The sequence below is a fragment of the Seriola lalandi genome, unplaced genomic scaffold (assembly GCF_002814215.2).
Source record: "Seriola lalandi dorsalis isolate HSWRI2012SDOR001 ecotype SW California unplaced genomic scaffold, Sedor1 jcf7180002053686, whole genome shotgun sequence".
NCBI classification, from domain to species: Eukaryota; Metazoa; Chordata; class Actinopteri; order Carangiformes; family Carangidae; genus Seriola; species Seriola lalandi.
Genome location: NW_019524239.1, coordinates 650,445 through 666,437, shown reverse-complemented (window position 1 = coordinate 666,437; position 15,993 = coordinate 650,445). Strand labels below are relative to the sequence as shown.

The following is a 15,993-nucleotide window of genomic DNA, read 5'->3' as shown; positions in this document are numbered from 1 at the left end:
CAAAGGCCGCAATATAAAAATAATATATATATTTTTGAATATGTAAAAGCTGTGAGACAAAGCTTCTCCCTTTTTAGAAGAATTATAGAAACATTTCATTGTACCCGAGAACCTGGGAAATACATTTAATTAAAAATATGGGGGGTTCCAAATATGTCTTTTTTTAAGTTTTTTTTTTTCAGCAACCAACAGAAAAGTTTTTTCAGGTTATTCCATTGCATTAAAAAGTAGAAGGAACTATGAGGAATATTTTAATTTGTTTTCAATTTGTTTTACAGTTAAAGACAAACAAAATTTACAACCTCTTAAAAAATGTAAAGTATATTTGAATATTAACATTGCTTACAATATGTACAAATAAATATATAAAAATAACATGAACCAATAAACTCAGAGCACCTCAAAAACTTTGCGTGAATATTTGTATTTTCTTATTAAGAACATGCTCAGATGTACACAGCCTGTCTGATGTTCTGCCAGATTTGTAAAGAAATGAAATGGTAAAAAATAAAAATCCCTATCACTGTAGATGGAGCTATTTTACTCTTCATGTGACTCCAACTTTTACAGCTTTGTTTTGCTGCTGTGCAAGGCCAGATCAAATTCCTTTCACTGATAAACATCCAGTATGTCTTAAATATTCAAGTCAGAATATTTGACTTGAATAGTGTAATAATTTGGGTTCATTTTGAGGGAGGTTGCTTGGTTCCATAAGGCAGATGTCTGTTTTGTCAGCAGTCGTCCCGACAGAATCATGATTGTGTATCTCTTCTTTAGGTGGAGATCCAGAAGGAACAGATATTTTTCCTGTAAAGATAAGAAGCAGCTTTATTGCAGTGTCATTAATTACTGACTTTGTCCACACCATGCGGCATGCATGTGGACACAACTTCACACACTGCACAAATATAGTTAAGAAATATCACTGGACATTTGAAACTCAGGGAAAGGACTATTACGCCTATTTGATATTGTATGGTGTCATCTGGAGGAGCATGTCTAGTTTCATGTAAATGGCAAAACATTCAAGAGATACAGATTTGCTCATGTTATAGTAGTGGTACAGTAAATGAACTTTATCAGAAACACAATCATCTGACTGCTGTCTGTGGATGTTGGCTGGAAACATTTGAGTTTCTTTAATGTGCCAAAAGTTTGATTATTAAGGCTTCAAAATTTCCACAAAGCTCTGCTGTACCTGCAGTATTTAGTGCCGCACTCTAAGTGATCTCTGCAGCTGGCACCAACAGGCTTCATGCTGTTCCAGCGCCACAGCAGTGATCGCTTGGTCCGCCGGATCAAACCATTCCAGTCTTCAGGCAGAGGCAGTGAGTTGACCTGTAAAAGTCAAATATACGATCCTATAAGAGCTCATGATGACCTTCATGATATACTATGGTAATAAAATCAAAAAATGTTACTCTATCAAAAATCAAAAGCCATGGTGTTAGCAAAGAAGAGATCAAGCAAACTTTACAGTAGCACAAGGGTCATTAACTTACCTGAACGACACAGATCAAAGACAGAAGAACCGAAAGAACGATGATTTTTTCTTGAAGAGTCCTCATGCTGGTGGAAGGTCAAATTCAAGAGAGATGTTGTTCTACTGCAGGGCTGCTGTGTTGTCCCATGCCACTTGTATAAAAGGCTTTAATTGGGTTGGGGAGGAGTCACCCTCTGGCAGATATCAAAGATTAATTGGCCAGTGTGCTGCCTTAAAGACTGCGGCTGGGGATTGGCAGAGGAACTGACCTCCAGTCAAAGCCACTATGCAAACCCCTCTAGACACTGGCACTTATCAGTTTTATAATGACAGCCAAAGGCATAGTTTATCTGCTGGGAGTCAAAGTACACTTTAACCCGGTAATTGAGGACAATTCCACGTCGGAGGTGTCTAACTGAAACTTTAACGTGTGTCATGGACTGTAGAAGTGTACCCATCCATGCATTTGGCTCCTGAGAATTTGAAGTTTGCCAAAATTAGAGACTGACCACTGGTTTACACTTGCGCCTGATATTAACTCCTCTTCCACCCAGTAGATGTTGAACTTGAGCTGATGTGAGTATCAGTTTGAATGTACACTGCAAACACTGTAAAAAGTATACATCCATAGAGGAATAGCTCAACATTTTTTTCTTGCCAAAAGTCAGATGAGAGGATGGATACCACTCTTGTGTCTGTCATACAGCCAGCAGACAGTTGGCTTAACTTGGCATAGAGTGGAAGCAGTGTGAAACAACTACCCAGGCTCTGTCCAAAATGGAAAACAATGATTAATATACCCATTTCCATTTCCATACTGTATATAGCAGGTTTGTAAGTAAGTCATCAGTCATTCAAAATACTTCCAGTGCACTATACAACCATTAATTTTAACTGATGATTCATCTGTTGAAATCAAGGGTGGTGTGTGTGCATGTGTATGTATTAAGTTTCAACACCAATCAGACTGAAGTTAGTCATTCTTTATGGTGACCTCCATTAAAAAAAGGAAAAAGCAAGGTGAGTAAAGATACAGCACGTTATCAAGTCGTTTTGCAATGTGTGATGGAGGAAACACGAACACACCTGCGGAGAACATGAAGCACACAGAGTTTATTGAGGTTGTAGCAAATGACAAGACAATGTGCAAATTGTTGGATACGTGAACCATTATATGTAAACAGTGATTATGTATTGATTTTACTATGCAGTAGCAGTGGTGCACACAATATTATCTTTTACATATAAAAAAACCTCCACAACTACATTAATGGTAGACAGCTTGTCAGTGATGTGTTTGAAACATTGGTTAAAACGGACACATTTTAATAACATTCTGTATAGTTCTGGACAGAAAAGCCATTAGGTTTTAGGAGTGAGCTATCCAAACAGCTGTAGCCCAAAACAAAAAAACACTGTATGTTTCTGCAAACTTTAAATAAAGTTCCATTAATCTAATAACATTCAGAAATGCAGAATTTAAAAGTAAAAATCATAGAGGTTAAAAAGGTATACATTATTTAATATTTGCAAAAAAAGTTTATCAGTAGTGTCTCTGTATACACTGATTTTAACGTAATATCTGTAGAAATTAAAAATCACACATTCATGCCGACATATTGGAATTAGGGGAAAGAAAGTAGCGCATATTGAGACAAAACATCCACACCTGGCAAAAAAAACAACCTTCCCTTTATATTGCCACTGTTGAAGTAATACTATTTGGCTGTTATTCCACATCATACTATATACATGTGTACTGTAGATTACTGTGTTTCCACCGAAAGCTAGAGCAGGGTACATGGTTTTGAAATGAAGCTGATCTGATTCACGTTAGATTCAGAGCTTCAGACACCTCAGGAGACTGAGTGATAAGTCTAAATGAAAAGGAGGACAAGGCATGACTGAAAATGACGATATCGAAACAACATGAGAACCATTTTCTGAGAGCAGCAAATTTTAGGCTACGGAAATAATAGTCATCACAATAGCGATAAAAAGATCTGCCAGCTATTTTGCAGAGCTTGACTTTGTTCACTTGGTTTATGTCTAGAAATAAAAATTATGTGAAAGAGGAACAAGAGGACATTTCTTTAGCGTTTCTTATTCGTGCCGCCTCAACAGTCTCACCAAACCACTGTAAATCCTTTAATTTCTGGATTTGTTCTGACCCGTCTCTCTAGAGGATCTAAATCAGATTTTGAAGGAGAGTTCAATTATTCTGCTCAGGTTCTAAGCCACATATTGAGAATTAAAAAGAAAAATAAAGTCAATTAAAGATTTGAAAAAAAAAAAGAAAAAAAAAGGGGATTTCAGCATCATTACAACTGAAATGAGAGGAAGACATTAGTCCCATCCCTGTAAGAAACAACAAAAACACTTCACTTCCTTCTTTCCTTTCACCTTCTTAAACCAACAGACTAAAAAACAGATTAAAAGGAGTAATTCTTGTTAACAATGGACACTTTGAAACTGTTACTTAGGGGTGAAACTGTTACTGAACCCATGAGATGTTGAGTTATACTGCAAACGTGACAATCGTCTTCTTTTCAAATCCTGTTTGGTGCTATGATGAGAGCAGGGGCTGTCGTTCAGCAGCAGTGCTCTGAAAAAGTCAAACCAGACATGAAACATGTTAACGCTGATAAAAATCTGATCCTTTCATCATTGTACACTGCTGCATTTCGTCCGCCTCGGGCCTGCTAGTGTTGCAGCTCCTCTACTTTAAGACAGCCGGGCTCTACAGTGCAGCATCCCGCTGCATAGGCTCAATGCGAAATATTATTTATTTGATAATACTCTTAATTTCCCAATATAACATCCCTCTCTTTCTCTCGATAAACAACAGAAAATCAAAACGTATTCAAATTAAAAAGACTTTTCTATATGATCACATACCAGTTGCTGCTCTAATGTCACAGACTCACACACTCACCTCAGGAATCTTTTGTCGACACATCAGGAACATGAAGATTCCTCCCAGAATGATGCCTGCGCCAATCAGCATGAACGGAATGTTGACCACAACATTCTGCTCGACAGCAATCACCTTCAGCTTCATGACTGACTCGTCGTCAATGACAACGCTCTGAGAAGACAGTAAGAGAAAAGATTACATAAAGCAGTGAACAAAGAAAACTCTGATTATCTATTACAGTAAACATCAAAATATTCTATACTCTTCTCTCATTTCATGTTTGTAATGTAGTTTTTGAAAGCAGAGAAAGACATTAGAATTTGAGTTTTATAAGCAACAGAGTTCCTGATCATGAAATTTGACCACGACCTGAATACTATGAAAAACATCTGTCTGAATGTATGTGGTTTCATTTCATCAATGGAATGTGTATGTGTGTGTATGTGTGTGTGTATGTGTGTGTTTGTGTATTTATTACCTCATTTAGGTAAACCACAGGCAAGACCATTGTCCTCACGTTTCCTGTTTGACTGAAAAAAAAGTTAAATATAATATAAAATTATTCACAATGTTTTGTCTGCTATCATAATTATTTAGATGTTCTTTTGAGTACTTTGAACATCTGCCTGTTAGTTGATGATAAATGGAAAATGACTTTCAGAAAACAAATGATTTCCAAACACGACTAAATCTTCCCGGGCGTGCTGTTCAGTGTCTAAATATATAGTATATTCTACATTTAGTTTTTCTACATGACATTTGATGACACGTACATCTGGTAGGTCTGGACTCAAGATTATCTTGCTGTTTGTTCCTTTAGATGCCAAGTAGACACATAACAAGTGAGCCTGGTCTGTCCAAAAGTCCATTCATAATGATGATGATGGCAAAATTGCTTTACAGTTATCTTACTGGCAACCCGACCCATCCGTAGGAAGCCATACAGTCATTACAGCTTCATTTAAAGCCAGTATGGAGTTTTTATGAGAAAAGGGAGAGGTTATGTAAATTTCTTGGCAGTAACTAGATACTGATGAAGTCCATGAAGTGATTACCTGAAGCTGGGAATTTTTTCCACATACACGTTGACCTGGATCCGCTTTGCTGCTTGCAGAATGATTCCCGTTAGCTGCAAAACACAATTAGACTTGGTTTAGTTGACTTAAGAGGAACTCAACGGTGCAGTGCAGTATACTGCACACTGGTATATTTAGACCTGTCGCACCTCGTGTATGAACAGATGTGCCTCATTATAGCATATTCAGTACCAATACCCAGACACTACATATTACGTGCAAGATCTTTGTGCTGCAAGTATTTTTCAGTTTCATTTTTTCTTATTTTTCGACACCAACCTACACATATTTTTGTGATTGTTGTAACAGGGTTGCATCTGCATACATCTTTATTGTAGGTGGTCTGAGTGGAAATCACAGGCCTGACGTTGGCAATCAAGCTGATTCTTTTGCTTTACTAATGAAGATGTTCAGGGCATCACAATCCAGTGTTTATGACCCAGTATTAAGGACTTTGATCAATCTCGATGATCTCATGCGGCGGCACAGTGAAGATTACAGTATAGGAAGGAGGATAAACAGACAAAACAGTAGCTTGTTTACCGGGTGCAAAGACACCTTTTGAACTTATGATGCTACCACCTTACACGTAGGAGTAGAAGTGAACATGAATTTGTGTGAAATCGAAGTGTATGGTTGCATGCTGGGTTAGGTCATTTGTCCACACATTTTTCACCAGCTTTGATAGTCCTGCATCACAATACATTCTTCATTTTGCTTCTCTCACCAAATTAAGATTCAGTTTACTAAATAATACACTCCAAATTGTATCAGTGCAGATTCCTACAAATATACTGCAATAAGAAAAAAGGAGTTAAATAAAATCTTCTTAGAAAGCAAGCACTGCATGGATGCCAAAGAAAAACAACAATCTGAAGACAGATAAACAGAAGTCTGTCTTATAATTCAACCTCAACTTTTTTTTATTATTGAACAAACATTTATGTATTTATACTCTCCTTTCTTGCAGCATTTAAAATGATGTCATGTTCAGGACTGGAGCAAATAAATTGTAACAAGGGAAATGCATTATGAGCAATTTATTAGCTCCTATTTTTACAACATCTTTTGATAGCTGAACTATTACAGAATCATTTACAGTAAATCTTTTCTTGTTTTAAACTTGGAGTATATCTGTCAAAAAAAGTTCTAAGCAATATTTCTTATTGATTTTTGAATGTTGTAACTGACACAAAACACTGCAAAACAAAAGTGAATATAGATCATACTCTAAGGTAAGGTAAGGAATATGGAGCTGTATTTGTGTCAAAAATTTACTGCATTTCAATAGGTACTTTATATTTGCAGAGTTGCAGAGTTATTTTCTTTAATGTAATTATTGCATTCAAAAACCCTGAAAATGGTCAAAAAATAATAAAAAGTACAGGTGTCACACCAAAGGATGTTTCAGCCTTTTATGTCAGTTATTGACCTTGCTATTCCTGGCTAACCTGTCATTAGCAGTTAGCAAGACACATTTGCATAGTTTTCCATAATCATGCAGTTTAACATTCACAAGGGGCTTCAGTAACATGACCTTGAATGGGGTCCTTAAACTAATTAAAGTTGTCAGTCACACTAGAGGACATACAAATGTATTACATTCTTATGCTTTTAGAAAATATATAGGTGAAAAAAATGAATGTCATTTACTAAAATAGACACAAAATGTCAACATGTCTATGCTTTTGTTTTTTTAATTTATAAAAGTTATAATTTATTTAACCATGCTTGAGACAGTCACACCGGAGGGCAATTTTGAAATTTGGCTGAAAAATTGAAAAAATCTAATAACAAATTTTTTCTAACAACAGGTTCATGCAAAACAAAGAAATGTTTAACTATTTACTGCATTTTAAATGCTAACAATACTAATTATATTCATTTTTATCTTGGGTGACAGGGAAAATGTCATGTCACGTCAACAACCCATTTTCAGTCTAATTCTTTTTATCACAAATTTACCACAGGCAGTTATTATTACACATGATAAGAGCTGTTAGAGCTTATCTTTGGTGACAGCTCCGTACCAAGACGCCTGCTTTAATTTTTAACCACTGTTTAAAGAAGTGGATAACAATTGGCTTGCAGTTATAAAACTGAGATAGTACACCATCTAGTGGTTAATATGAATGTAACTGTCACTGTGCCGGGTTTTATACAAATTTATATATAAAACATATTCAAGACATGAATTAATAAAGTAAAGAAAGTTTTAGAACAACATGTACACAAATTACTTATTTAAGAATGTAAGTTGTAATTCCTACCGGATCGATATCAATGGTAGTCTCATGCTCTTCCTTGTTAGGCTTCATACCAAATATATCCTCAACAAATTTCTCATCTGCCTGGTAGAAGTGTGGTGAAGACATGATGATGGGAGCTCCTGAACACACAAAAGATTCAGTTATTAAGCAGAGCAGATTCAGAAAAACAACAGCCCTGGAAAACTCAACACTGCATTCATTCATGATGAAACAGCTTTCTAAAGAATAATTGCCTATGTGACCTCATGAAACATTGTTCTGTTTTTTTGTTTTCATGTAAAACAACAGCTTAATGCGCTTCCCACCTTGTTTACATCCACTGACATTCAACACACCAGAGCCCAGGCAATTTCCAGCAGGGACACAGAAGCCTGCGTTTGCTGGATTCACGGTCATATTGGCAAACACCTCACTGGGGGGAGCAAAGCGATACCCATGGATCCCTTTCACTGTCACATCCTCCTCATACAAAGCGTACAGAGACCTTGGAAATTGAATCAGACGCTGGTTAACCTTTGCAAGAACAAATAAATTCCATAAAACTGAAAGTTCAACAAAAGAGGGAGGGTTTGCATTCATTTTGTGCATGAGCTTTGTGGTAAGATGATTTACTGAAAGCCTGCTTGGCAAAAACTGGTTTTCCAAAATTTGAGTTGACATTTCCCTGCCTCATAAAGCATAAACCTGTCTTTCCACAACCTCAGCAAGAGTTAGTTAATATGCAAATGCTGCACTCTCAGATCTGAAGTGTGTTAACAGTTAAACAGAGCTGATATTTGTTGCTTTAAGCAGCACTAAATAGGTATCAACATTACCAGTGACCTCATTCAAGAAGCTAACACTGACCAGCCATGCAACCAGCCAGGCTAAATTGGCATTCCTAATCCAATTTCCAGACATGAATAATGCAGGGAGGAAGGCTTAGGCAGACATTTTTAGCATGATTGAGGAGAGGCCGTTTTTTCTTTGCCAACTCAAACCAGGCAAAATGGAATACCAGAAAAATAATGGTCGGCAAAAGAAGAAGACAAAAAAAGTACACCAAACTGAAATCCCTTTCATGTTACCCACTGCGAAGCCGTCGGCATTTAACACACAGTACTTAGACTCACTGCACCTGCACAGGTCAGAGGAGAACATGTAGAGCTTCTCGGTCTTGGTGATGACCGGATGGAAAGATGCTCCGTTGGTTCCATTAATCATGTTGCACTCATCAGATGTCCACCAATTCAGCGAGCTGTATGGATGCACAAAATTCCAATGTTAATGTTTTCTGTTCACATCAGCGTTTCAGCCTTTTAAATGGCCCAGCATTCAAGCAGTTCATCATTTGTGTTTTGTCAACTTGACTGAAGGACATCTCACCAATTCATCAGGCAACAAATCTGTTTTTAAATGTTTTAAATAGTGTGGGCCTGCAGTAGATCAAGACTGCAAACGTTTTAGGTCGGTAGGAGCTTGGCTAAAGCTGCTGCTTTGCCAATCCTTTGTGTGTTAAAGAATAGTTGAACGTTGGGGTCTATGAGCTAAGCAAACCTTCTGTTGGCTGTAGGTTCATATTTGACAGATACTGCATGAGAGTGACATCGATATTGGCCAGCAGTGTTAGTTGGCCAACAAGTCAAATGTGGAATATCATCATTATTTATACCTTGCTAACACAGACAACAGAGGAGTCTGAAACAACGAGGCTTTAAAAGAGAGACAGAGATGGAAGAGAAATCCAGAAAGTCAAAGAGGAGGATTAACACTGGTGTGAGTGAGTGTGAGTGACTTAACATGTTTTCCGTTACACAGATAACAAGTGAGTTAGTTACTTTAACTAACTGATGAGCCTGAATAATCACTTCATTTATCAGTATAAATGCCTAGAAACAGTGTAAAATCAACTGTGAGATGACAATGGCATGGAAAATCAACAAGGTACTCACTTTGTGCTCTCTTATAAGATAAAATAAGCCTGATATAATCGTTATCCATCCATTTGAATTCCATGTAATCAAACATTTGAACTGATTGGATTTACAGAGCGACAGATAATTCTATTATTTTGCACTGGAGGTGAGTGGAGACAATGACCTTTCACCGTTCCATGTATCAACTCTAGCAAAGTCCTTGTAGTTTTGCTGGCCAGTGAAGAACATATATTCACCGTCGTTGGAAGCATTGGTCTGTAAGAAAAAAAAAAAAAAGAATAATTTCAACAACCAGCTCTCGCACAAGAAAGCCAAAACAACCACAAGGAAATGGCTGGTCCCATGAGGGTCTATGCAATTACACAAAAAACTCTTTGTGTGATTCTAAAGAAATGTCTGTGCAACTATCTGATATCTTTTGTACCATTTATAAATATGAACTCTCCAGTCTGAAATAACTATACAATTATGTATCGTAATGCTTAAATGAGACCTTATAGAAGAGTCCGAATACATCATCCAGATCAGGTTTTACAGTTTGGATGGCTCTGAGCAGGGCATCTTCATATCCCCACAGCAGCTCCCCCACTGTGCGGGTGGTGAACAGGCCTTCGTCAGTGGACTTCATGTAGGAGGAGATCAGACTGTCAAAGAAAGGCTCGTCCTTGAATCTCTCCATTACCGTCTACGAGAGAGAGGAAGAAGAGGGATCTATTTAAAGACAACCTGTGCACCAAACAAAATACGAGGTAATATAATAAATAATTTACTTGAGCACTGTAGTCTAAGTTCTGCAACATCCTGCTGCAATGTTTTTACAGTAAAAGGAAATCAAATCACTGGGAATAAGATAATTAGATAAAGAAAATAAAAAAAACAGACAACATGGACTAATCTGTGAACTTAAACTATTTCATCTCTGTGTCAAGTTAGTTTAATAGTTTTTTGGACAATCCTGTTGCTTTTTCGTGGATGTCAAAATCATCTCAGAACTTCTTAAGAAGGCAAAACACTAAATGGGATAATAGTCAGAGATTTACTGAGTGCTGTTACTCCAAAGAATAAAGTACTTATTATTTATTCAACAGTACCCCTTATATTCACGTGGGGGACATAATAATCTTCTCTCACCATCAAAATATCACTAAATACTATAAACTTTGAAATTCATAGATTTCTTTGGCTCACCAAGGCAGGGACGTTGACTGTCCTGATGAGGTCACTCTCTGGACCTCGAGACATGTTACGCTGGAATATGTAGGTTTTAGTATTGACAGCTGTTACTTTAGTGCCATTATCCTGGAAGTTCACTTGCTCCATAGGCCGGTACTCCCTGTGTACAAAAGATATAACAGTCAACCAGGTTAAGGTGGAAAGAGGTTAACTGTTGATAGTCAGACATGACAACAAGCTCTTTGTTACCGTGCTGCAGCCAAATATAAATTTGTCCAGGATTAGTTTATGTCTCTATCGTTCTACAATATCAATCTCCCTAAGTCCTGAGTGCAATATTAAACACATTTAAAGTTAAATAATTATAAAGTTGTATACTGACAATCATAATGCATATCTGACTTAAATATAGCATTATGCAAAGGAGCAGCTGTTTCCTTTAAGTTATATCCCTTCCTTGCTGTCTAAAACCTACATCTTTGCAACTGTTGCAAAATGGCGACAGTTTCTATGATGAAATTACTGTCAATCCAGAAACACAAAACTCCTCACTTAAAAGGACAATCTCAACTGTTCTACACAACTAATTATCACCTTATTGTAACTTGAAACACATGAATGAATCGGGAAAGAGAGTAATAACTTTTATCAACAACTCTGCAACCTGCCCGGTTTAACTGATTCAGTGAACAAAAAACATTAAAAAAAAACCACACATCTCCCTTATGTTAAGATGTCTACCAAAGCTGGGATAAAATGATATATGAACTTCTGCACATATTGACTGGGTGAGTAAATGGGTCAAAGGGTTATTGTAAGCCAAAGTAAAGCTGAATTGATGGGATGAAAGGCTTTTTTTGGCAGAAAATAAGGAAGGAAAAATATAAATATCTCAGAAATGCAATCCTGATTTCAAACAAAGCTACTGTGTCTGTCAGTGCTGAGTCAAACAAGCTGTTTAAAGCTAGCCAGAGACAGGGTCACACTATTATCTCTCTGGATCTGCCTCTGCAAACTGTCACTGTTGTTTCTAAAAAAGACAGTAAGTAAGTAATGGCAGAAACATGCGGTTGTAAATGCATTTCTTTAAATTATTATATTTTGTATACTATTTACAGTGGCCTACTAAAATTGCAACAAAAGCTATCTAAGAGAAAGGCTGGACAAAAGCATTCCAAACATTTTTTGGACCGCTATCAAGTCTGTGTGTGGTAGCTTTGGTGCTTTTATGCACTGCTTATGCACTGTAATCACACTATTCATGTAAAACTAATTTTACTATGGAAAACTTTGGTTCAGTCATTTTTTTTTTTTAATTGGTGCCTTAAGGGAAGGGAAGGCCATTATTCTTTTAAGTCAAAAAATACCATTAAAAACATCCAAGTCTATTTTAAGAATTGATATCATAGTGGACTTACATTCTTTATCATTTAAAATTTTGTATTGTATTGTATAATGTAAATGCCCTATGGATCTTTGGGTACTTTCTTTCCTATTTAAGTTAATCTAATCATCAGCATTTTGGCACCTTTCTACCTTGCGACAACATAGCCAAAAAGCTTACTCACAACAAAAATAGCAGTAATTGACTGAATGTAAGTGACTTTTTTTTCTTTTACTGATGTGACAATTTGGCTTCTTCTGTTAATTTTTGTTCATGTTTAGGAGGAGGCACCTTGATTACAATTGTTTTCGCTTCCCCTCCTCTAAGACCGAGTGGCTTGTCTTCTTGCTATGACATCTGTAATTCTTATTTATTGAACAGATAAAAACAGAAGAAAAACTGAAGCTTTTCTCCTATTCTGCTTTCACCTGTACGTGTATGGTCCAATCTCCACCACAGCAGGCCTTTCCCCATCCAGCACCTCTAGGGGATTGGTCAGGTTAAAGAAGTAAAACTGCATGTAGATGGGTGCTGGTGGATTCTCCCAGGCCTCAAATGCCTCTGTGCCATTCTTCAAAACTACTTCCTATGAGGGACAAAGATCGGTGGGTTAATAGTCTCGTACAGTTGACAGAATTGTGTGACTTCAGACAGTTTACCTCCTGCTGACTAAGGCGTCCTCACATCATATGACAATCACCACTGGTGTATAAATCTGCAGCTAGTGGTGGGTTGGGTGTCATGATACGCTGTTAACGTCACATTAAAGTAGACCACAATGCAGGAACAGAAATCAAAGTAACTGTGAAAAACTACTTTACCTTATTAATCACTTAAAAATGACCCTCTAGCTGCTGTGTACAACTACATAAGCGTGTTAGAAACCATATATTAGCTAGCTATATGTTTGTATACTGCTTATAAATGCTAAACTAGGCGAATTAAAGTAATGTTTCACCCTGAATTTAATCAGATATTTAATTTTAAAGTTAATATACGTAACAATACCAATATGACATGAGAACATAGTTCATTAAACATGTTGCCCATGGCAGTACTGGCAGCAGCTGCCACAACATGGCCAACTTAGGGAGTCGTCTGAATTAATAAATGTGAGTCATTTGTAAAACATTCAACTTACTGAGCTGAAGAGATACAAAGCTGTTCAGCTACGTCTTTCATAATGAAATTCAGAAGCGAGGTTGAAACACAGCGTCAAAGGCTGGCTTTGCTGTTTTATCAACTCAAGCTAAGCTAACATTAGCTGTCACCAAAATGTCTAAGTTAGCTTACTGGCAGATTGTCAAATGTTAACGCCTGTTATAAAACGTTAGTCTGGAAAGGATGCTTACCTTTTTAACTACCGACTGCAATAAATGTGGAAATACGTTATTCAAGACCAAAGAAATGCCCGTGATCAAGAATAGCAAAGATAAAACTCCTACGCTGTAAATGCAGCATGATTTCAGTAGCATGATGAGACAGCAGGCTGATCGCTAACAGATACAGCTTTCAGTAAGCTTTCACTGACATTAGCTACAGTGTGTCTGCTGTGTTTGTTTTGATTTCCCAGGAACTTGCTCGACTGTGCAAAGACACACATCCGGAATGAAATGTTTCACCGATACCACTTCCGCTTTCCTCGAAGGTCGTCGGCTTCCCGGAACATGAAGCCGTGACGAATACACTACAGCAATGTCTTTAAAATAGCCCATCTAAGTTGTATATAATTTTGAAATGTGACAGTACTCTAACAACCATTTGGTGATAAACAGAATTACTATTTTCCACATTATCTGGTTGTTAAAGCCAAAATGTAGGGCAATATCTATCTTGAAGATGAACACTCTTTGTTTTTAATCACATGACAGTATTGCTGATAAAACCTCAGTCAGAACCTTTTTGTGGACCATTGTGTTTCAAACACAAAACCCAATATGGACTCGTATGAGATAAACAACCAGATCTAAATTGATTTGTTGATGTACTTAAGTAAACATTTAAAACAAAAATTTGACGCAAATGTGACAAAAAATTAAATACAAGTTGGTTTTCCATGATAGGAAATGTCAATTTTTCTACATTGCTGCGTATTGTGGTCATCTGTTTGAGTGTTACATAGCCAATTGTGAGAGACACATTAATATCATTAAATTACATCAAATTAGATCTCTAACATTCATCAAAATGCATCAAAACCCAGGCTATGCCTTGATTATTCTTTGTGTAAACAAATCCAGAAGATTTAATTGCACCATTGTTTCTGTCTTTGTAAAAAATGTAAAAGAGGAGACTATGCTGCTATTTTATTTTGATGTAGGGTCAAGGCTGAATTACCTGACCAGCAAAGTGAGTGCCAGAGGGCCCCAAAAGTTCTAAAGGTCCAATATCATTTTGTTACAGTTGGTTTGTGATTTGGTTTGCTTAACTGCAAATCTATTTGTTTATATGCAACCCCCAAGCAAGAATATGTACACAGAGTTCCTCCATGTGGGTCCTGCATTATTAGCTGTCTTGTATGTTATGTATAGGGGCCCACAACAGTGTTTAGCTAAATTAGTACTTGGGGTGTTTGAAGGCCCAGAGCTCATTCTTGTGCCAGTGCTTCCCTAACACACACATGTGGCCATGTGTAGGCTTTACACATAAATGTAGGCCTAACCTTACTTTCCTCTCCCCAGTTTGTTCATCCTCTCTGTACTTAATTTCTACATTAACAGTGCTGAAGTACCCCTGAGCAAGGCACTTCATTGCCTTGAATCATTTCTTGGCCAGACAAACTAGTTTCCTACTATCATTCAGGTAAATTCAGTGTTTGACACATCCTGACTTGAAGGGTGCAGACAGGATCTAGTAAAATATAGAACTATCACTTTGTTAAGGTCACTAATAACACAGGAGCCATGTAAATTGAATGACATATTTTGTTGTGTGTGTGTACTATGCCTGCATGCAATCAGTATATCAGTACATGTTTAAGCATAACTTGGTGTATATCTAGATTAAGAACACATCAAATATTTTATAGCATATGCAAATAGCCAATGTTTTGATGTTTTTCATGTTTCATTGTGTAAACCACCAGATATTACACATTTATTTTTATTTTATCAATTAAATTATTCATTTCACAGAAAAACAATGTAGTAAATACATTCTCCAGTAGGTGTCGCTGTCTAAACATTTTCTAAGACTCCATGCCACTGCCTACATTCTTTGCTGCTCTATAAACTAGAGCCAAAGCACTTGTTGAGTCAAAATTTCATATAAAAGAGCCACACCTTGCCTAACCTGACTATCCTACGAGCAGTCATCTATGCATCTGTGTGTGCGCTGTCTCCTTTTCTCTCTCAATTTCCTTTCCCTGATTGTTTAGACAGAAATTCCAAAACTACATAATTTGAAAGACACAGCTACCCATACTCATTAAGGAGATATTTTGAGATCTGCCAGGTGTAGAGAGCATAATAAACTGTATATGAATGATATATGCTGAACGGAGTGAAAAGTGGTCGATTTATTCAACAGCCATAGGCTGTATATAAAAAAATTAAAATATCTTCTTTGAATGAATGGTTTCAGTTTATGACACACAGATAATGTGGTAGGCTAGGTTACATGATCTCATCTTACCAAATGGCATCAGCATTACAACCTTACAGCTCAGACATGTTCTTACATGCATTAATAAGTTTCACTACTGTCCTGTTGCAACATAGGCCCATAATGTTAACATGACTTGTCTACAGAGATTCTCAGTCTTACAGATGATAA

At 36.9% G+C, this 15,993-nt stretch overlaps 2 protein-coding genes across 2 annotated transcripts; both read right to left on the bottom strand.

The window, feature by feature from the left end:
- Positions 1-305: 305 nt before the first annotated feature.
- LOC111651539 (liver-expressed antimicrobial peptide 2) lies at positions 306-1,785 on the bottom strand. Its single transcript, XM_023401507.2, has 3 exons — positions 1,503-1,785; positions 1,199-1,338; positions 306-807 (listed from the first exon to the last, which is right to left on the bottom strand). Exons 1-3 carry the CDS (start codon positions 1,566-1,568, stop codon positions 774-776), a joined length of 240 nt encoding a protein of 79 aa, XP_023257275.1. The 5' UTR covers positions 1,569-1,785; the 3' UTR covers positions 306-773.
- Positions 1,786-2,576: 791 nt separating this feature from the next.
- Positions 2,577-13,801, bottom strand: scarb2c (scavenger receptor class B, member 2c). Its single transcript, XM_023401499.2, has 12 exons — positions 13,572-13,801; positions 12,648-12,805; positions 10,851-10,995; positions 10,156-10,347; positions 9,826-9,917; positions 8,864-8,983; positions 8,052-8,230; positions 7,747-7,865; positions 5,456-5,529; positions 4,879-4,930; positions 4,419-4,571; positions 2,577-4,088 (listed from the first exon to the last, which is right to left on the bottom strand). Exons 1-12 carry the CDS (start codon positions 13,692-13,694, stop codon positions 4,050-4,052), a joined length of 1,446 nt encoding a protein of 481 aa, XP_023257267.1. The 5' UTR covers positions 13,695-13,801; the 3' UTR covers positions 2,577-4,049.
- Between the last annotated feature and the right edge of the window lie 2,192 nt (positions 13,802-15,993).

Excerpts from the sequence above, each read along its gene's own strand:
- LOC111651539 (XM_023401507.2), bottom strand. The coding sequence starts at position 1,568 with ATGAGGACTCTTCAAGAAAAAATCATCGTTCTTTCGGTTCTTCTGTCT. Across the intron at positions 1,339-1,502 it reads CTTTGATCTGTGTCGTTCAG|GTCAACTCACTGCCTCTGCC; the intron begins GTAAGTTAATGA and ends TGACTTTTACAG. Across the intron at positions 808-1,198 it reads TGCGGCACTAAATACTGCAG|GAAAAATATCTGTTCCTTCT; the intron begins GTACAGCAGAGC and ends TTATCTTTACAG.
- scarb2c (XM_023401499.2), bottom strand. The coding sequence starts at position 13,694 with ATGCTACTGAAATCATGCTGCATTTACAGCGTAGGAGTTTTATCTTTG. Across the intron at positions 8,984-9,825 it reads GATACATGGAACGGTGAAAG|CTCGCTGAATTGGTGGACAT; the intron begins GTCATTGTCTCC and ends GCATCCATACAG. Across the intron at positions 4,931-5,455 it reads GAAAAAATTCCCAGCTTCAG|TCAAACAGGAAACGTGAGGA; the intron begins GTAATCACTTCA and ends CTTTTTTTTCAG.